Consider the following 22,134-nt stretch of genomic DNA (forward strand, 5'->3'; position numbering starts at 1 on the left):
TTGATGCATCTTAGGTCGGATCAGCATGGTTGAAGGCTTGAACACACATAGCGACACACTGAAGGCGCCCGTCATGGTGAACCCGCTGCGCTTGGTTGGTCTAGTTGACGAAACAACACGTACAGGAAGATGACGAATGCCACGATGTCACACTTTTGACTCTGTTTGATCGGTCCCATCGGCTTGTAGCATCGGCCGTGCTCTGTCTTGCGCTGGTGACGTCGTCGTCTAAACTTCCAAACATGTCGGCAATGTCAGAAGCCAAAAGTCGCGAGAAAATTTGCAAAACAGTGGGATAACGACAACCGTGATAGGACAAAACTGGAATGGTTTACTCCTGATTTGAGTATCATGTCTGCCACGTGACTCCACGCCGTGGCTACAGTGCACAGTGGCACTTGTGCCATTCACATCAACTTTCACCGCCCTACACATGCCCATCAAGCTTCACCGCTTTGCACTGGTGTGCTACGAGGAGTGGCTGGGTTAGTTTGGGGGACTTGGAGATGGTGCTTTGTATTACTACAGGTCAGCCTTTCTTTGTCTCCGTTATAGGTTAATCTTTGACTTTAAGGAGGTGTGCTGAGAAACTTAAAAAAAATGCAGATATATATTTGAATAAATACGGTGGTCGATGTAGTTCTCTTGCAGCAGTCAATCGAAAGGGCAGCAAACTCTGGCTGTGGCTCTGGCGCTCCGTCACAGGCACCCCAGCGACTCTCCGCTAAAGCGCAGTGTCACTTTTAAAGCGCAGCTGTAGGTTTTCATAATAGTTGGGGGTAGCTGTTTTTTTCGCAGTTTATGATATTAAAATCTTGAGATTGGTAGATTCCTAAATTGATGTTTTTGGCAGATGTGCTGCTTTCTGCCGGCTTTTTGCAGAAGCTATAATTATCGACGAAATAAACTACAGAGTGTAAAATGGGAAGGGGAGAGAAGATTTATGTCAACTGAAATGTAGCAATATTATTTATTTTTCAAACATTTTTTTAATACCCACTGTAAATGCAAACTACTCTGACCTGAGCTTTTTTCTAAAAAGAAGTCCTGTGTGTTCAGTTTGCCTCGTATGTGTCTTTTTTACAAATGGTAATAAGTAATAGGTATACCTCAGTCATTTTCAGATATAAACTAAATTAACAATGCAGTCTTTTTTTTTTTTTTTGCCTGCAAACTTGTTGGAACTTTGCCCGAAATTCAAATCAGCATCAGTGCTGTGTTCAGAGGTTGGCATCTGCTCCAAAGCGTTGGTGGCTGCTCCAAATCAATATTTTGCCTGCCGCAAGACCTGTTGCCAAAGGTCAAATGCCGCTTCCATCACCGAGTACACAAACAAGTACGGCAAGATTTACCAGCCAACGAAATTACTCTACGTATGATGATTTCCTCAGACGTGACCAAAGTATTGTATTTTCTGGACTATAGTTCGCACCCGGGGTATAGTCAGTCTGCTGGGGCCGATTTCGGCTTTAAGAAAAAGGTTTTTCCTTAGATAGTCTTCACCTGGAAAACACAAAATTCTCATACACAGCACACCTTGAAAGATGACTGCTTTATTAGCACACAAAGAAGCTTGTATCATGCAGAAATTATCCTTAATGTAAGCTGTCATTCACAAAGTCTTTGAAACCTCGCCGTAATAAACAGCCGTAAAAAGCAAGTCCTCATATAGCTCGCACCAGTAGATAGTCCGCACCGCAGAAGATTTTAACTTTTAAACATGCATAGTTTGTGGACTATGCAGAGCGCAAGTTCGTCTGCTTCTTGCATGCAAGTTGCAATAATGTCACAGTGCCAAGCTCTTATTGGCTGATTAAAAGAAATAGTGGTTACACCTCAAAGCATCTAGCATTGAGGTCTACCCCCTATCTTTCCAGTCAAAGCCAATCGGAACTCGGCGTCATTCTGACGGCACTGCAACTCCTGCGCAAGAAGCAGGCTACTTGCCCTCCGTATAGTTCGCAGAAATACAGTACTAGGAGTGGTTGTTCTTTTCAGCTGGGGAAAATCTTGCAATTGCGGGGCATAGGGCTGGCTGCCATGCGCCTGGAATCCCAAGGGGTCTGGAGAGGGGCAGATCCGCTCCGTCTAATTAAGACGACTCTCCCGCTTGGTGACCTGACGGCGTGCCCTCTCCGTCGCAGCCTCCAGGTGTGCGAGATGTGGGCCCACGGGGAGCAGGTGGCCTCGGGGGTGATCACTGAGGACACCAAGATCGTGTACCGGTCGGCCAGCAGCATGGTCTACCTCTTCCTCCAGATGAGCTCAGAGATGTGGGACTTCGACATCAACGGAGACCTCTACTTTGAGAAGGCGGTCAACGGGTTTCTCTGCGACCTCATCGCCAGGTGGAAGGCACGTGGTGTCTCTTCTAGTGCAGAGTGCGTTCCAACAAAAGCTAGCTCAGATTTCGTGTCGTGGGAAGCGTGGTCTCGGACGAACGCAAAGGGTGGCAGAATTGGACGCCTGCCAAACAAACTGCCCATGTTCGCACGCATCTCGTGGGAACACGTTTGGAATTGTCTCACTTGATGCTCTCTCGCCTCGGCTTGCTTGTTGTCCCTGTCAAAGCAAACAAAAGAGGGTTGGGAGAGGATCAAGAGGCTACGCTTGGAAAAAACGCGGCGGCGTGTGCCGGAAAGACTAATTAGTGAATGTGAGAGTCGGCCAGGTTCCTTGTAAAGTGCAATTCTGCATACGATGGTTTGATGGAGATGAAAATACCGCCACATATCTTCTATCTATTGTCTGCAGTGCTTCATTTTATTTAAAATGCAGTGCAACTAGGACAAGGACTGAGAGACAGGAATAGACAAGACAAGCTCTGAGTAGCAACTGATTTGAATGGAACAAAAACATATAAGTGATGCTGCTGTCAGTCAAATAAGTTTTTGATTAAATGCCATTTAATTAAGCAATTCTCCCCCATTTGCCATTCTTGCAATAAAACTGTTTAAACCTTACAAACTTTGATGGCAATAACACTACACACACTAGGTTGGAGTGACTGTTGTACCTCTGAGCTATGCCTAAGTTATGCTCTAACTGGATAAACAGTAGGTGTATGGATGACTGAAGGGATTTTTGTGATGGAGGGACTTTTTGCGGCAGTCTAGCAAAACCCCAGCACTCCCAGCAATCAAGTTTGGGAACCCTCTGTGTTTCATTATTTGGAAATATAGGACACGCTTTTACAAATGACTAGCGTAAAATACCGGGCTAGCGCCCACTCAAAATATAGAGATAATAACGAAAAAATGGGGGATGGGTGCTTGTCCGGTCATCATTTTTACATATAAATGTACTGTTCATATTTTCTCAGATCTTAGAAATTTGGATATGGGCGCTTAATGTGGAATGGGCGGATGGGCGGTATTCTACGGTATGGCAGCAAGTGATTTTTACAATAATGTAATATTTTAATAAAAAAAATAAAAAAAACTACCGTAGGTGAAACATGTGCTGTTTCAGGAAAGTGCATGAGATCATCCTTTAAAAAAAGAACAAGATTGTTTGGTTTTTACTTGCATAGCGTGTAAGACAAACATAACTTCTATGGAGACATTGCAGATATCATTTGAATTTGTGCTCTTACAATACTGATTTAGGCACAATATTACGTAGCCGATTTGTGATTGGGACTGTCGTAAAAGGGTGCTTTTTTATGACCGCTTCTGCAGGACATGAAATGCAACCACGACGTGAACATTGTGCTGTTCTCCCGCGTGTTCTACGAGGCTAAAAGTATGGACCAGTTTCCTCCGCACATGGCCGGCTGCGTTCAGGTGGACTACAAGGGACGCTTTTACGAGGACTTTTACAGGTATGCCCAGACTAAAGGTTTTGCAGTGTTTCCAAGATTAGATTTGCGCACTGTCGACGAGAAGTGGTCCCTTACAACATTATCAGACTTATTTCGAGCCAGTGGAGACAAAGTTGGACTTATGGACAATGTTGCCCGACTTGTATGCAAACGTTCGGAATTTTAGGGAAAAAAATGCTAACTTGTATAGCGTTCTAAAAATATAATTCGAGATAGCTTTCGAAATAGTGCTTTACTGGATCCACCATTTGTAGAATCCTCCTCTTCTTCTTTTGCTATCCCTGCTGTACTCCTGTCTCATCGATGATGTTGTCAATTCTGAGCATTGGAAAGTTTGAAACGGAAAAAGTTTGGTGTGACGATTAATCATGCGATAATCGGTACATAGCCGTAGTGATCCATCTTCCTTCGGCATGATGGTTATTGGTGATGCAAAAGTGGAGACCAAGGGTCGAATGATTTCGGCATCAAGCATGTTTTCTAGTTCCCTCTTTTGCCATCGTTTCTTTTCTAAAGACATGTTGTATGGCTTCCTTCTGACTATGGTGGTATCCGCCAACTCGAAAGGTACTTCGAAACAAGTTGTTGCAGGTGAGTATTTGCCCACAGGTATTATTTCTGGGTAGTTGATGAGTATATCATCAACCGATCCCACATATTCTACCTTTTTCTTTGCACTGGCAAGGTTTGTGTCAGATACTTGGACCGTATCATCCCAGTATGTGTTGATGTGCATTCTCTTCATATCTGGCCGAGACAGTAGCGAGTCATAATTTAGTCCATTACTTACTAGAGCTTCAGTCTGGTCTTGTTGGGATTCATATTGAATGGTCAGATGAATCCATTTGGTGTGCATTTTCTTTCTTCCATCGTAGCCTTGAACCCCGATTGCACGACCCTCAAAAGCTCTTCGACAACCCCTTTGTTAACTGTACGCTCCGCTGTTGACGAGAGCTTTTAAAGTTCGTCCATTCACATTTACATTTATAGAGTGTTGATTGGGACAAACAGAGAGTCTCCATTGTTGTCGAGGGGTGGGACTGTACACCATCATTTATCAGTTTTTTGTAGTTGTCTGGACTTCAGCCGTGTCCTCAAATGTTGCTAGATGAGTCGCTGACTGCCCCTGCGGCACAGCTTGTGAATGCCAGTGCAAAGGCTTTTGTCCAAGACTTCCATATCCGTGCAAATGAAGGGTTGCTTCAGTATGTGTTTGCGCTGCTTGGGGCCACGCATCTAAGCAGAGATGTTGAAAACTGTCTAGAAGGATTCCACAGTTTTGGGTGCTTCCCCTTGGACCTGTTTTTGCTGCTCTTTCGGAAGTCCGTGAATAACCAGCGGGACTACGGATGAGTCTGGTAGGGGGTAGTCCTCCACTTGGAGCAAATGTTGTTCTTCATAGAAATATTCCATGACACTTCCTGCTTTGTACTTGTAGAATATAGCTTTATCCCACTTCTCCACAGAATTCTCTTGAAATGCCAAGTGAAAACTCCTTTTGCCCTGTTCCCAGGGGTCGTTGAGATGGTCCGTTAAGTGGAACTCATACCACTTCTTCGCCATTCCGGTGAGAAAAAGTCGCATATTTTTTACTTTGTTGTCGTCGGAATAGCAGTCATTCTTCTCACTAGCATATTCATAAAATAACAACCAAGCTTCCGAGTTTGTTGAGGGACCCTCAAACGGGTCCGGCTTTACCATTCAAAAGCGTGGAGCTTCCTGGTTTCGTGAAAATCCGACGATGGCTTGAAGCAGTTGTTGGTTTTGCATTATTTGTTGTTGTTGTTCTGCAAGGAGGATCTGGCGAACAACGTAATTCGGGTCCTCAGGGTTAGTTGCGACAGCACGCTGAAGGCTTTCGAGATCAACGAAGTTGTTTGGGGATAGGCCTGGTGATTGTCTTGGGAACAGTGACTGAGTTCTGAATTGGAAATCGCTTTGGGAGTTAGATTGGAACTCGTCTTGGGTTCCGGTTTGGGAGCCGCCTTAAGGACCGGAATGGAAGCTGAAGCCATCTTGAGAATTCACCGGGCCCTCCTCTATGGGCTCTATGATAAAGGTTCGAAAATCTGCTAGTTTTAGGTTGACCTTGACAGTCGTCTTCTGTAGGAGGGCATTGACGTCCATTCCTGACTTGTCAGAAACGAGTTGAATCAGTAGTGATCCGAGGTGGTAGTGGAAATTCCTCCTCGCCTTGCGGCTGCCAAGATAAGAAGGCAAGCTCTTCTCCGGAGTTATCTTTTATAGTGAGGGTGATCCACACGATAGGATCCTGTCGACTGTGCCAAAATGTAGCGTTCTAAAAATATATTTTGAGATAGCTTATGAAATAGTGCTTTATTCGATCCGCCATTTGTAGAATCCTCTTCTTTTGCTATCCCTGCTCTGCCTCGTTTCCTCTTCAATGTCCATCATCTAGCTGTCACAACCCGTAAAGTTATCTTATAATTTTGCAGTATGATTAGCGTTGTTTATGCAATATAAAAGCAAACATATGTAGTTTAAATGCCCGAGTTGTTTTATTAACGCGAAATATGAGGACGACATACCCAACAAGTGTCACACTTTTCCTCTGCCACGTGGTGTCGGCTCGATTGCACTTCTCTCGTGCATGCGCCCAAAAGTCAAACTCCATTTTAACTTTGTCAAACTTTGCGATAGAATTGTGAAAAATGTTGAACCTGGTGTCGGCAAACTTTGGGAGGTTCGTGACACCTCTAACTCATTTTTACCTCGAGAAAAAAGGGGTTTTTGCACACTGTTCACACGTTGCGTGAATTAGTTCTTACAAGATTTGGTTGTCAGAGGAAGAAATGACGCTTTTGGCGTTTGAAGCGTGTACGTCTGGATAAGATAACATATATCTTTCACTAGCCATCATTCGAAAACAGTAAAATCTGGCATCGTCAAATCTCATTCTCTCCTCTTCCTGTCCCCATCTTATCAAGGAGAGTTTTTTGCCCCAAACGGCTAGGCTTCAGCGGGCAGGCTACCCCGCGGATCCGATTGAAAACAACATCAAAAAGTTGATCGTGCAGTCCGGGAGCCGCCCCCGCAATTCCCCACCCAGATCTTTCTCCTCCCGCCCTGCATGCATTCCCTACGTGCACAACACATCTCATCGTTTGAGTGCGCTTGCACACAAATTCGACACCAGGGTTCTTTTCACCTGCAAATTCCAATTGGGTGGAATGTGCAAGCGTGTCAACAATCCGGAACCTCCGCCCTCCTGCACTAAAAAACATGCCCAGTGCTTCCGCCCCTGCGCGTGAGAGAAAGTTTACACAATCTCTCTTTCGTGCGGAGCCGAGTACATCGGTCAAACGGGCCGATGTATCAACGACCGTCTCCGTGAACACGCGAGGGAGATCACGAGCCCGCCCGAAGATCCCGTGCATCCGGTTGTTGTCCACGCAAAAAACTGCTCCTCTTGCACACCCCATTTCACCCAAACAAAAATCATAGGGGGACACCAATCTCGATTCGCAAGAGAAATAATAGAATCTGTAAGCATCAAGTCGGCGAAAACAAACCTTTCCAGCCGTTCCCTTTCCCTCTCAGGGAGAGAGATTAGCTTTCTGCGAGGGTGGGGAGCCCCCCAGCCCGCGCGGCACTAGAGCTTAAAGGTTTGGAAAAACAGTGGCAAACAAAAACAACCCCGGAAAGCCGCCCTCTGTTCTTACTTCTCGCCTTCTGTTCTCGTTCGACCCTCTGGTGCTCTGGTCCATCTTGCGCCTTCCCCAAGAAATTCCGATGACGCCCCCCCCCCTCCCCCCCCCCCTCCCCCCCCCCCCCTCCCCCCCCTTCCCCCGCTCTCTCCGCCGCGCCGACGACGACACGAAGCGACGCGAGGTGCCATCCACGAGAGAGGCGACAAAGACCAGACTTGCGACCGCCCGCTGTGTTTGCCCCTGCAATGGTCTCCCTGTGTTTCTTACACCTCCCCTCATTCCCCTCTCCCCTTTCCCCATCGCCTCCCCAAGACGAGCTGTGAGCGGCTAACTGCCCCAGTAAATCTGTAGTTGCAAGTCGAAAGCTCTGTTGTCTGTTTCGTCCTCTTGTGTGTTTCTTTCGTTTTAAGTCAATGTAGATCACCAACACGCTCAAGTCTTTAATTAAGTATAGTTGCAACGCAGTTGATCGCACTAAAGGCTTGTTCACACTCTTGCGACCGAGTACGACTGGGCGAGACGAGATCTCTTACAACTTCTTAAATGTTTCTAGCATGAGAAAACACACTGACATTGTGGCGCCATCTATGCGGTGACCCTAGAACTGCATTTCACAAAAGCGAAGGTTTTGCGGGATTTCCGAGGTCAAATGTGCGTAATACCCATAGAAAGGCTCGTTTATAACATTGACAAAAGCTTTTCGAGCCAAAACAGAAAGGATAGTGCGCGAGAAATAAAAAAAAATATGCCGGACCGCCGAGTTTACACTGCTTCCCAATAGATGGCGCCAGTGTGTTCTCTGGTTTAAGAAGTTTTAAGGAACCCAGGTTTAAGAGGTCGCAAGCAGTCGCAAGAGTGTGAACGGGCCTTAAAGCGTAATTGCGTGAACAAGCCTCTACGGGCTTCAGCATAAACGTAACGTGACGCACCGGGGACCACTGCAGACTCATAACGACCTCTTCTCCGCGTTCTGCTCTAGGGTAGCGGTGCAGAACGAGCGCATTGACGACTGGACCCAAACACTGCGGCTGCTAAAGACCTACTTCAGCAAGTACCCCAAGCAGATCCTGGAGTACCACAACAGGCCGGACATCAAGGTGCCCACGGCAGTCATCTCAACGGCATCTCAGGGCAACTTCCTACAAGTCCTCAACATGTCCCTTAATGGTCTGTCAACTTGAGTTACGGATTTGTTTGCGCTGGGGGGGGGGGGGGGAGAGGGGCGGGCGGGGCGGGGGCGGGGCCGGGGGGCGGGGCGGCGGCGGCGGCGGCGGCGGGGCTTGCGGCTTTGCTTCAAAGGGGAGCTCCGGCGTCAGTTTGAACGTTTTCATTTAAATATGTTTTCTGAAGAGTGCAAGAAACTGAGCCCAGAGCAGCTAGTAAATTTCCCCAAAACTTTCTGAATCATTTTTAATCATAGAAATACGATGAAAGCAAAACTAACCTGCAACTTCACTGGTTTGCCGTCTTGTTGCGTCGTCAGACGTTGTATGGACATCAGTACATGGGCAGTTTGAGCCTGTTTTGCCCAGCGTTTGAAATCATCAAAAGGCTGTCGCGATCATCCGGTGGAAATGATGGACATACGTGGATACAACATTTGACGTCACGAGCACCCTTGCTCGTTGTCAGTTGGGTGGCAGCCAGGGATTCGGTGGAGGTGTATGCCTAAACTTCACAAATTCGTTTTTTGAAAGAAAATTCTTATTATAAGGAGATATTTTGTAGACATACTCGGAGTAAATATTTAGTGCACGTTCAAAATTTTCTAAAAATCGATGACTGTTATGTTGGGGCGTCTCGGCCCATATATAGAGGGAGACCACTTCAGTCGCTGGCTGAGTATGAACTGCTTTATTCCCACGATCTTCGTACGGCCCAGCCTGCTCGCGTTGCGGGCGGCTCGGGTAACCCAATCTCTGGATGCCGCGGCGGCGGGATGGCGGCACTACGTGATCGCCCGAGTGGCGCTGTAGAGAGTTCCACAAAGCGGTGGAATGTTGCTCGTATTATACATGACATCCCTTCCTCCTCAGATTGAGTCACCGTAGCGGTCCGGGGGACGCGGTTCGCGCTGGGGTCTTGGCATCGCAGTGGAAACTGGCGCTGACTCGTTCTTCCGCTGGTCGGCAGGTACCGTGTCGCACGGGTCAGATTGCGCGGCAGCTCCATCTTGGGACTCGGGCACTGGAGGTCGATTGGATTCGGACGATGCTGGGAAGTCCGGCTGTAGAACATATGGAGCCGGAACATGGCTTGTCACCGGTTCCTTGATGGAATTGTGCGATGTCGGGTTCGTTGTCTGATTCTTCTGTGCACCGGGTTTAATGTGATCCAGGTGTCGACGAACCGTTCCATTCTCGCACTTAACCAGCCAAGAGCGGTGTCCCAGTCTCTTCATAACGGTTCCTTTCCTTTAATCCAAGTAGGGTTTCCAACGAAGTTGCGGACGAAGACGGGTTGTCCTACTGTAACTTCTCTAGGTGAATTTTCTCTGCGGCATTCCGATGCCGGCTCTTCCGGCACGCGGGGCTGTAGGCGTGTGAGCGCTGTAGAAAGTTTGCGGCCGAACTTGAGCGCCGCTGGTGTTTTTCCAGTTGACGTACAGATGATTGTGTGCTGTTTTAGCAAGGACCTTGCCAGTCTGCACGCGAATTTTGCTGTTTCGTTTTGACTTTTTGCCAACGCCTGCTTCGTCTCGAGGACCATTCTTTCCGCCTGTCTGTTTGTGGCGGGATGGTAAGGCGCACTTGTTATATGCGTCACACCATTTTTCTTTAGGAAGTCTTCCACCTCGGACGAAACAAAAGATGGTCCATTGTCCGTTACCATCTTTTCGGGGACTCCAAACGTTGCGAAGAGTTCCCGCAATTCCTTAATCAGTGCGATTGACTGTATGTTACGCATGCAGCATACTTCTAGCCACTTGCTGTACGCGTCGACAACAATCAGCAGCATCTTCCCCTCCTCGGGACCAGCGAAGTCCGCATGAATGGTCTGCCAAGGCATCGTCGCGCACGTCCATTCGGGGATTGGTGCCTTGGGTGGGGCCTTCTGGTGTCGCCGACAAATTTCGCAGCTTCTTGCCAGTCTTTCAATGTCGCTGTCAAGACCTGGCCACCAAAAGTAACCTCGTGCGCATGCCTTCATAGCTACTACGCCTCTATGACCTGCATGCGCCAAGTCAAGCACATCCTTCCTCGCCTTTGTGGGAATGACCACTCTGGAACCTCTCAGGAGGCAACCTTGTTGTGCTGAAAGTTCTGTGCCGAGTCTCCAGTACGGTGAAAACTGTTTCTTTGACAGTGTATGCAGTTCTCCACTTGAAATAGCTGTGAGCACTTGAGACAAGAGTGGATCCTGTTGGGTCATTTGAGTGAGTTTACGTGGCGATAGCTCGACACTTGGAGGTGACGCCAACATAAGTATGTCCGCCGGGGGACAGGGCTCATCGACTTGTGCCGGAAGCGGCAACCTGCTGAGTGCATCAGCGTTTTGATGGAGTCTCCCCGGTCTGTAGACTAAATTGTAGTCATAAGTGGCAAGCTTGAGGCACCATCGTATCATCCTAGGTGACAGGACTTGGGGCACTTGCTTTTTTTCTCCCAAGATGCCAAGCAGAGGTTGGTGATCTGTTAAAGCTGTCACGTGTCTGCCTGCAATGTACTGGTGAAAATGCCTGACACCGTAAACTTCTGCCAAGCCTTCCTTGTCGAGCTTGGAGTAATTCTTTTCCGCGGCTCCCAGTGTTCGCGATGCGAAAGCTATAGGGGCCTCTCTGCCGAGTTCATCTTTCTCGGCAAGCACGGTACCGACTCCAAACGGTGATGCGTCGACGGACAAGAGAAGAGGCTTCGTCTCATCGTAACGAGCAAGCACAGTGGAAGATTGAATCAAGCTCTTAAGTGCATCAAAAGCCGTCTGGTGCTTCCTTTCCCACTTCCAGGGCGTATTTTTCTCCAGGAGCTTATACAACTCGGCGGCAACTGTCGCGCGGTTTTCCAAAAAGCGGTCGTAGAATGCGAGAAGCCCAAGAAAAGCTTGCAGCGATGTCTTATCGGTTGGCTGGGGCGCTTGAAGGATAGCATGCACTTTTTCCTCGGTAGTGTGCACTCCTTTAGCGTCAATTCTGTATCCCAGAAACTCAACCGACTCGATGCCAAATCGGCACTTCTCTTGCTTGAGGCGTAGTCCTGCCTTGCTTAGCCTCAATAAAACCTGGTCCAGGCGTTCCGCATGCTCGAGAGTGCCCTTCCCACTGACAATGATGTCGTCAAGGTAAACGCTCACCCCCGGAATTCCGGCCAGTGTGGTCTCCATCATGCGTTGGAAGATGGCTGGTGCTGCAGAAATTCCGAACGGGAGCCGTTTGACTTGGAACAGTCCCTTGGTGGTGTTGATGGGGAGCACAGCAGCAGTTTCGTCGTCGACCTTCATTTGCTGGTATGCCTGGTACAGATCCAGAGTCGAGAAGACAGTTCCACCGCGCAGATTTGCGAACACTTCAGTCGTTGTTGGCAAGCGGTACGATGCCTTCTTTGCGGCTGCGTTAACAGTGTTCCTGTAATTGCCGCAAACACGACATGTGCCGTCGCCTTTGCGTACGAACACCACTGGTGTGGCCCACTCAGCATGTTGTATTGGTTCCAGGATGCCTTGTTGTTGCAAACGATCAAGTCCTTCTTCCATTGGTCCTTGCAGGGCCAAGGGCACAGAACGAGCCTTGCAAAACTTGGGTGCTGCTCCGTCTTCCAGTTCCAGGTGAACCAAAGGGCCCGTGTAACCGTCGATGTCTTCTTTAAAGACATACGGGTGGCGTGCGAGGACCTCCTGTATTGTCATGACGGCTGCTGGAGTTGGCTGCACTTGGTTTATGCCACAGACGCGAATCCGAAGCGCTTGAAACCAGTCTCCGCCAAGAAGGTTGCATCCAGTCCCTTTCGTGACGAGTAGTGGCAACAAGAAGTCTTTAGACTTGAAGCGGACGGACACTTGCGCTGCACCGAGAAGTTGCAGGCCTTCTCCAGTCCAGGTGCGCAAATGCAGGTTGTCCTCGTGGAGCTGAGGAGGGTTATGGGGTCACACCTTGCGGTACGTCTCCTCACTGATCAGGGTACATGAGGCACCGGAATCCACTTCAAATTCTAGTGATTTGCCTTCAATCTTCAATGTCACAAGGAATTTTGGACACGGTCCGTGCGGTGTCACCTTGTTGAGCTCATGGTAAAAATCTCCATGTTCCTCTCGCTGCCGGTCGACTGCTGTGGGCGTGAAGTCCACGTTGTGCTGACTGCTTTTGTGGCTTGCACTTTTACCTTGCTTTCTCCTCGTGATGCAGGCTTTTTCGATGTCTCCACGCTTGTGACAGTAACGGCACTCCTCGTTACGGAATCTGCAAGTCGAAGGACTGTGTCGGCCTTCACATTGAAAACAAGGTCGAGTGGACGATCGCCCGGGGTTTTCAGCTTTTCCGTTCTATGTCTTGTGAACGAGGGGGAGGTCCGTCTTATGCTTGATACTCTGTTGCTGTTGTGAAGCGCTTTCGACTCTGGTTGCGAGCTCGAAAGCCTTCTCGAAAGTGAGATCCCTTTCCGCAAACAGGCGCTGCTGCAGGAACTCGTCCTTTACACCACAAACAAACCTGTCACGTAGCATGACGTCTAGTGGCAGTTTGGTGGTATGTACGGGCGTCGTCGTGGCTGCTTGACCCGACGAACCCATTGTCGATACGGCAGTCGTGGTCGCTGTTGTCACTATTCCAAAATTGCAGTCGGCTGCAAGTTTCTTTAGTATAGCGACGTAGCTGCTAATCGACTCGCCTTGCTGTTGATCTCGACGCTGGAATTTGTAGCGACTGTAGAGTTCAGACGGTTGAGGATCGAAGTGCGTTCTCAGGGTTGAGACCAGTTCTTCAAAACTGACATCTCCTGGTGTTCTTGGTGCAACTAGAGCACGAACAGTCTCGAACGTCTCCGCGCCACACAAGGTTATTAAAAGTGCACGTTTCCTCATCGGATCGGTGATCGAGTTGGCCACGAAGTAGAAGCTCAGCCGCTCGCTCCAGGAAGACCAGCACTTGCCCGTGAAAACCTCGATTGTCCGCTCCGTCGTCTTGACTTGTGGCCCGGTGTCCCACCGTAGAAGTCAGGCTCCGTAGGTTCGGATCCAGCTCCTCGTCGCCAATGTTATGTTGGGGCGTCTCGGCTCGTATATAAAGGGAGACCACTTCAGTAGCTGGCTGAGTATGAACTGCTTTATTCCCACGATCTTCGTACGGCCCAGCCTGCTCGCGTTGCGGGCGGCTCGGGTAACCCGATCTCCAGATGCTGCGGCGGCGGGATGGCGGCACTACGTGATCGCCCGAGTGGCGCCGTAGAGAGTTCCACAAAGCGGTGGAATGTTGCTCGTATTATACGTGACATTGACCATCAGTATTTTGCCAGAGCTCCTTCCCTTTAACTGTTTGCACAGGCAAGGAGACAGACTTAGCATAACGGATATGGTGCCACAGGTTTCTTTTTAAACACCAGTGCACAGAGCACATAGTAAAACTTTATTCCAGCAGCACTGACATTTTAAGTAGTTGTGCATTCTCCCTTGAAGGAAATTTTGTTTCTACAGCTTCTATATTGAAATGAAGGGAAAGAAATGAGCTTTGTTCTGAGTCTATTGAAGCTTGAAGGAAAAGGTAACTATAGTACCTATTGGCGAAAAGTACAGTAGAACCTCATTAATACGTTTTTCAGGGGACCGCGGAAAAAAAAAGCGTATCATCCGGGAAAACGTAAAAACCGATAACGCACTAAGGCGGGCTCTACGTGAGATAGAAAGCAGCTCTTATACAATGGTTTATTTTATGTGTACTTACAGAACTGTTGAGGACTCAGATATGTTTACAAAAGCACGTAATATCCGCCTGCCGCTTCGAATTAATGTTAAGCAGTAAAAACCGTTTCTCCAGGAGCCGCAGTCCTCTCACTCTCCGCACAGTCGTGAACATTTACGTAGCGGCGCAAGGTGTCCAACGCAACGATTGCGTTTGCAAACGTGGGCGCAGCGTAATCGTTCGTTGCTTGCTCGACATCTTCATCACTTTCTTTGTGTCCGGCAATAGTGAGGTCGGCCACGATGCCCGTTATGCTGTGTGGTTCATAGGTAAGGACATTGTCGTCAAGTGACGCATTGAAGGAGCTTTCGTATCAGTCTCCTTTCGTTTGGTGATGATGCTGTTTAAAGTTGTTGGCGCGAGTCCGAGGTCTCTTGCGATGTCAGATCTCTTCCGGCTGGGATTGCGATCCACCGTCTGAAGTATATCAAACTTCTTTTTAAAAGAGAGTGCCTTCCTTTTTCGCAATGCCATGGCCGTCGTCAGTGGGCTTAAAGCGCACATACTTCGAAACACCACGGTTCACGCAATCGAGCGGAACAGAAACTAGAATAGCAGCGTGCATGCGGGTGCACCTCATGCCAGAGAAAGAGAAGGACAGATGAGAGAGTGAATGAGCGTTTGCCGCCTCGCCAGCCTCGCTCCCTGTCCGAGCAGTGCTCCAAGGTCACAACCCGGGCAAGCTGTGGCAGAGCTCAGCAGAGCCCAGCGAGGAGGCAGAGAGATGGAAAAGAGGAAAAAAAAAGAGTAAAGGGAAGGCGGGCGTCTGCATGCCCAAGCGTACCGTGCGACTCCCATTGCATGGTTCCGCTTTGCTTCGCTAGCTTTGCTTCGAAGCCAGCGTGGCAGCCTGGTGCCCAGCGCACCGAGGCACTGCAGTGACGACACTTTTGGACGTAACTACCGGGAAAGCAAATGTTACAAGCAGGAAACTAGTACATGTATCTCTATCGAAGTAAAACGGGACCGGCATTTTTTAACGTAACAGCCGGGAACATATCAACAAGGTTCTACACTTCACTAATACTTGCATTGATCACAAGAGTGAAAGCTCTCTTTAAAATTTTGGTTTTGTTATTTTTTTGTGGAAATGGTGATAAGAATCGGCATCTTTAAATCATTCTTGAGAAACGAAGGCAACAATTGGTTTGTACTACAAAATCGACCTGTGGAAAAACTGCCTTTTTTTGCTAGTGCCCAGGAAGTGCCACTAGTAACAAGTACATACTGAGGAACAAACAAAAAAGTGAACTTTATATTTTGTTGGAACTGGGACTTTTTGTAAGTAAACCTGGCACAAGCTAGCAAACAAAGAATTTTAGGAGATGCATAACTATGCAATCCTTTTGTACAGTTTGCACCTGCACAATTTTTTTAAACACTGTTACACTTTTACCACCTGCAGTTTTTGAGAAGCACTTCATGGACAGAAGTTTCGACCGTACCGGCCAGATCAGCGTGGTCATCACTCCAGGTGTTGGCGTCTTTGAGGTGGATCGTGACCTCACCAACATCACCAAGCAGCGTATCATTGACAATGGTGAGAGTGTGCTGCAATAGTAGCCAAAACTGTGCTGAACTCTGAATTCTTAATCATGTCGCAAGCTCGAAATTTGTTGTTGTGACGATTCAAAGTCTGTTTTTGTGCCTCTCGCAGGTATAGGAAGTGACCTTGTGTGCCTTGGAGAGCAGCCCCTTCATGCTGTTCCTCTTTTCAAGGTAACTAAATGTTAACCAAGGAAAGAGTGGATATTAAAAGAATAAAAAATTGCACAAAGACTTTAAATTTACTATTTGTCTAAAAGGGCACATCTCAAAAGTGTGAAGGATCATAACATCAAGAGGCATTAGACAACCAGAATGCATCATGGAACATTTTACACTCCCACATGAATTGAACTTGGCGGCGCAGCCGAGCACAGCTCTTAGGTGCCTGTTCCCTCATATGGCGGCGTCGCAGTTGCCGTCAGCATAATCGCTATATGCGGGAACGGGCGACCAAGAGTTCCATAATGCAACACTGTGCACGTTGCATTATGGGGCCCCCCACCGTACCCTCTTCGTCCTCTCTGGCCTACCTTCAAACAAAAAAGTATTAATATATACCATAGAATACCGCGCATCCGCCCATTCCAAATTAAGCGCCCATATCCAAATTTCTAAGATCTGAGAAAATATGCACAGTACATTTATACGTAAAATTGATGACCGTACAAGCGCCCATTCCCCATTTTTTTCGCAATTATCTCTAAGTTTTGAGTGGGCGCTTGCCCGGTATTTTATGGTAGGTGAAAAAACGGTTAAAGTGCAGGCGAGCTGGTGTAAGTTATACATGATGATTGAAAAACTGAGACAGGTTTGAAAAACGGAAACTCGTGAAGTAGGAAGTAGTTTCTGTTTTTCAAACCACAGCCTCAGGTTTTCAGTCATCATGAATATATAGGTATATTTTTCTTTTCTTTTAACTTCTTTACCATGGTACATCGCAAAATAAAAATACCCCAAGAGCTGCGCTCTAATTTCGCATTACACAGAAGCGTAAACATCCATAATTTTTTAACTCGGTTCTTTCGGCCCAATGGCTCAAAATAAAGAGCTCATAAAGATTGAGTCACTGTCAGTGCCCACTTTGTTTGAATTGTAGCCTGGGTGCCCATAGTTTGAATGCTTCTAGTTTCAGTCAAAAAACCCTGCTGGCCTAGACATGAAGGATGACTACAACATGCCTCACTGGATTAACTTAAGGTGAGCATGGGATTTTATTGGAGTTCTGTTAGGTAAGCTCATTTGCCTAGCACCAGTGCAGGTCTGCATACTCTGCATTGACTTCTCTTGTTTCAGTTTTTACTCAACCACTAGTGCACAGTCATACTCCAAGTTCGTGCCTCGCATCAAGCTTCCAACACCGCAGGTGATTGTTTACGCTTGGATTTTACCACTTTCTTAGTTTACGTCTTGTTGTTCAAGCTAGTTGAGGTGCAGTCGTAAGCTGCAGTACAATCGCGTCATTTTTCCAGAGCAGGCTTACCTTCTGTTCCAGCTGAGTGTCGTTAGAGCTGTTTCTTGTGTGTAGTTGATAGTAAATGCACTGTGTAACTGTATTGTTTCAATCTCTGTGTACGCCAGCCAAAGCCCAGTCAAGTGAAAGCTCTCGGCACTGGTATGTTTGAGCACTTTTTGGATTTCAACTTTTTTTAGGAAGAGCTGTTTTTTTTAATGCTTTTTATGCATAAGGTAACAGGCTTTTTAATGTACAGTACAGGCCTGCACGGACCAATATTTAAGGACCCGGCCCACTATCTATTTCTGACGGCCGGCCTGGCCCGGCTTGGCCCGACACTAATTTTCATGGCCCTGCTGAGGCCCGCCCTATTTACACCCATTATGAAGCTGAGCTCACAAGTTGCATGGTATGGCAAGCTTGCTTTCCACTGCTACACAGGTTGACCACAGTATATGATAGTCAATGCAGTAGGAATTCTATTTATTTTTTTTATTGCTGCTATTACGAGTCAAACCATTCTGCGAGCCTAGACAGCATGTTCCAAGAAAAAGGTCAACCGGATTGTCTTTTCTTTTGATGAAACGACAGCAAAATAATAATGTCAAGCAACAGTAAACAAGACCACATGTCACAGCTGAAAAGGAAGGGAAGTGTTGTGACAGGTCCATACAAGAAAAGAAATAAAGTTCTAAATTGCCCACTCCTACCACGCACCACCGAAAAAAAAGTGGTCAAAAGAATACCACTGGCCTTTGCTGGCAGAGGCAGATTCTCTTCACCCACATTATGGGTGCAGGCCCTCGTGCGTACAGATGGCTTATGCCTGTGAGGGTGTGCATTGTGTAGGTGCATATGTATGCATACCTGATGAGGAAAAGCGTTTGTGCGACGGCAGTGCTGCCAACGACGGAAATGACCGCTGCACCGGAGGGACAGTCGATGCACACTCCAAACGGTAAAAAAATAAAACAAAAAACACACATGCTTTTAGCATTTGGGTCTCCCCCACTGTGGTGTCTCCCCTAACCCCTCGGACAAACCTAAAAAAAACATTTGTGCTAAAAAAAAAAAGTTGCAGTTGGTTTTGTTTGTTTTGGTACGCCTTGTAGACTTGAATGCAAGGCCTGAGTCCAGACCCCGGGCTGGCCGACACCCGTGCAGACCCCTAGTGTACAGTCGGAATTCTCGATCTGGCAGCGCTTGGTCATGTAATTCAATAAATATTTTTTACTGAAAAATTACTAGCGTAAAATCCCGAGAGATTCCCTGCCCCCGAAAGGTAACTTGCCCCCTATTTTTGGTTTGATTTGCTATTTTCTTTTAAACACCGAAAGACTCCTAGTAATCATAGTGTTCGGATCAGTGATGACCTTGGTGCAAATGCATCTAGTTAGCTATGGCGGGATATAAGCAATCATTGCTGACTGAGAAGTACAATCCTCTTTGCTTCATTACCCCTTGCCGCGATGACAAGTTTGATAGAGACCCATGATCTACAAATAACATTTTTTTCAACTTTTCTTGATTGCTCGCTGAAAGTTAGTCCATTCCTTATCTTCACCCAATTTTTTCTCGATTTTAGGAGGGCTATATCTCAAGATGCTATGGTAGTAACGCGTTTGTATTATGGGAGATCACAGTGTGAGTGGCTTGTATTTCATGCAATCTATGATAGAGAGGAGGTATTTTCTTCATAGTGTAGACCAGAGTTCTGCAAACCAAGCCCCCCCAACACTGGGAAACTTATAGAAATGGTGCTGTGACAACTGTTGCACGCTTTTTTCACGAGTTCTACCATTCTTGGTAGCCTTCTGCCCTCTTTGAATGGGGCGAAATTTCTATTCGTCTTGATTGATACTCTGGCGTCTGTTTTCAGTCAAAGGGTATTGTTTAAAGTCATATTCAGCTGATTGTAGTACCACAATATGGTATGTGTGTACTCATTCACCTTATATATATTTTGTATTTTTGGTATAATTTGAGTTTATGTATTTCAAGGGTTATCGACTTATTTATTTTTTCGTCGTTTATGTTCACTTGTTTATTTTCTGGCCCTCGACACTGCGACAAATCACCAATCCGTCCCCTTAGCCAAAACGTTTGGAGACACCCGATATAGACCAGTGTCCGAAATCGTAGCCCCCAGCGATAAAAATGGAAAATAATGATCTCTAACGCAGGTTCTTGTGAAGAGAGGGGCTGCGCATAAAAACAAGATTTTTACTTTTTACTGCACTCTTGGCATCGGTGTTGTTCTTGGAGCTTCGTGGCTGTGCATTTCTTACGTTCTTGCACTATGATATGTGCAAAAGTTTCTAAAAAAACGGAGCCTTGCAAAAAGCGCAGCCCTTCTACTGCGTCACATGGCATCCATGGAACACAGCAGACGCAGGTCTATATTAACTCTTCCCCAACTGCACCCATATAGTGTCGATCATCCGTGATCGATGGGCACATAGACTCGCCTAAGAACCCCCGCAGAACTCTCCTGCTCACTACACCATCTTGTATTAGGTAGTTTGAAGACCACAGTTTTGGTTTTTGTGTTTCTCTCCCTCTTTCCACGTGGCGGCAATTCCTAAGCAGAGTGTTAAGCGGACGGCACGTTGTTTCTGACAGCTATGGCCGCTTCCACGGGTCCGTCACGCACTCTACGGCAGTCCTCAGGAATCCTTCGTCAATTTTTCGGACTCTTGAGAGCAGAAATAATTGTGATGATTAAGCCAGATTTTCATATTTTAGTTTGACTGCTTGCGCATCACCATATTGAGAAGCTGCTTGGTCCAATGGCATGTCGGTCATGAGAGTTGACTTGATTTTTGGTAGATGAAGATCTTTTATAGTGGAGCTGTTAAGGGCTAGGTTCCCGAGGATCGTGTCCGGTACAAAACACTTGTTGACAAAAACGCCTCTGGACAGCTACCGCCATCTATAAGCAACAGCGGCAAGCACACAACCAGTATGGTTACCGCTGTCGCTCGTAGATGGCGCCAACCTTTCTAGCTATCATAGAAGAATGGATAGTTGGGTGGCGCGTTGGTGGGAATTCATCGTAGGAAACAGTGCGAAAAACAGACGACAAAGAAGAAGCACACGTAATGAGCGCAGCGTTCGTCACGTGTGTTTTTTCGTCCTCGTTTGTTTTGCGCGCTGTTTCCTACGCTCGTATCAGTTTCGGTTTGGACTTAAGATGGGTCAACCGCGCTCCCTTTCGGGGAAAGAAGACTGGCTCGGAAGGAGCGGCGATGTACGCAGCAGCGCAAATGGGTCCGTAAACGCCGCAAAGCCGCTGTCGCCTCGACTTCCACTGGGTCGAGCGCTTCAAATTCCCTTGCCAAAAAAGAGCACATCGCTTGCCTGGAAAGGCGCCGCCGAGAACAGAACCAGCAATGTAAAGGGCGCCAGCGGGCCAATGCCATAGACGACGATCGTGCTACGGAGGCCAAGCGCAAGCGCGAGGCTCGGCGACAACTGCACTCCACGCCGGCTAAACAGTTCCCGGGCGCGACGGCGATGTTCCGGAGCGTGTTCGTGGATTACCTGTTTGGCGTCACGTGCGCCGTGTGTGACCAACTCTGGGTTGCCGGAGACGTATCCACGATCGGCGGCATGTCGGACAAGAAGAAGCGGGAAACGGGCGCGTGCGCGTTGCAGTAGTGTATCAAGTACAGCTCCGCTGGTCTTCCTTCTTTACGAGAGTGGAAAGGTGGAACGTTTTTTTTTGAGTTGGAGCTCTGTAGTCGGAGACAGGTCAAGAACGAAGTGGAAGCTCCTCCCACCTCTTTACTCTTTAGTAGTGCGAACGATGAAGAGGAGGCGACCTCCTCTCTATCGTTCACTCCACTGAAGTGGAAAGGGGTGGGAAGAGCTTCCACTTTGTTCTTGACCTGTCACCGACTATAGTTTTGGCTTAGTTTTTTGTTGTGAAAGTGAAAAACATATTTTGTAAATTCCCCTTTGTTTTGCACTTTTTTTTCGTTAGCTATAGCTATATCTGTACTTGTGGTTTGGACCAATCTTTGGAAAACAATTGTGTATGATGAATTAAATAGTGAATTCAAATTCAAGTTTCTGTTTTAATGTTTGCATCACTCAAAAGCCCATTTATTTTGTTCAATTTCTATGCATGGCATAATATTGTAAATTTAATAGTTTCCTCGGGAGAAAAAAAGTAACAAAAAGTCACACAAAACATGCATTTTCTGCATGGTCAGGAAGGAGTTGATGAGTGCTGTATGCTGGTAGTAAAGCCAAGTCATATGCCTTGTTCATCTTGTGTCGCTCAGTATTTGTCTCGTACGAACAGGAATGTATGCCTGCAGAAGCCAGCCAACCATCAGGGCAACTGACTGTATCTCCGTTGTTTACGATTATGATGAATATGATGCCAACATCTTCAAGGGATGCTCTCCTAGTCAACTGGGCCCCAAGTAAGCTTGCAGGTTGAATTTATTCTATGTAGATACAGAGTGCTTGGCCTTTTCCTCATGTTATCATGTACAATTATGATGGCCTGGTCGTGTTAGTGTTCACAGAAACTGCAGAGACTTTTTCCCTGTCCCATCTTAATTATACCTGAACGACTTTGGGAATAGAACTATCAAGGCACAGACACACATGGCATGCAGAGGTGAAGTACTACAGCAGAACCTCGATCATGCGTCCCTGGTTTATGCAACATCCAGCATTTTATGATGAATTTGCCTGGTTTCGACGAACTCCCCATAGAAATATTATATTAGAAGTTCGG

At 47.2% G+C, this 22,134-nt stretch overlaps 1 protein-coding gene across 1 annotated transcript in view; it reads left to right on the plus strand.

The window, feature by feature from the left end:
- Nucleotides 1–22,134, plus strand: part of LOC8035038 (GATOR complex protein Iml1) — a 106,721-nt gene that overhangs the window by 14,359 nt on the left and 70,228 nt on the right. Inside the window, exons 7-15 of the mRNA XM_040214760.3 lie at nt 2,145–2,355; nt 3,681–3,823; nt 8,474–8,661; nt 15,786–15,920; nt 16,038–16,099; nt 17,055–17,125; nt 17,222–17,291; nt 17,507–17,540; nt 21,691–21,814. Of these exons, the coding sequence (XP_040070694.1) occupies nt 2,145–2,355; nt 3,681–3,823; nt 8,474–8,661; nt 15,786–15,920; nt 16,038–16,099; nt 17,055–17,125; nt 17,222–17,291; nt 17,507–17,540; nt 21,691–21,814 (1,038 nt within the window). The remainder of the gene's footprint in view (nt 1–2,144; nt 2,356–3,680; nt 3,824–8,473; nt 8,662–15,785; nt 15,921–16,037; nt 16,100–17,054; nt 17,126–17,221; nt 17,292–17,506; nt 17,541–21,690; nt 21,815–22,134) is intronic.

Source organism: Ixodes scapularis, unplaced genomic scaffold (assembly GCF_016920785.2).
Source record: "Ixodes scapularis isolate PalLabHiFi unplaced genomic scaffold, ASM1692078v2 PGA_scaffold1__304_contigs__length_218370807, whole genome shotgun sequence".
In the NCBI taxonomy this organism is placed as follows: domain Eukaryota; kingdom Metazoa; phylum Arthropoda; class Arachnida; order Ixodida; family Ixodidae; genus Ixodes; species Ixodes scapularis.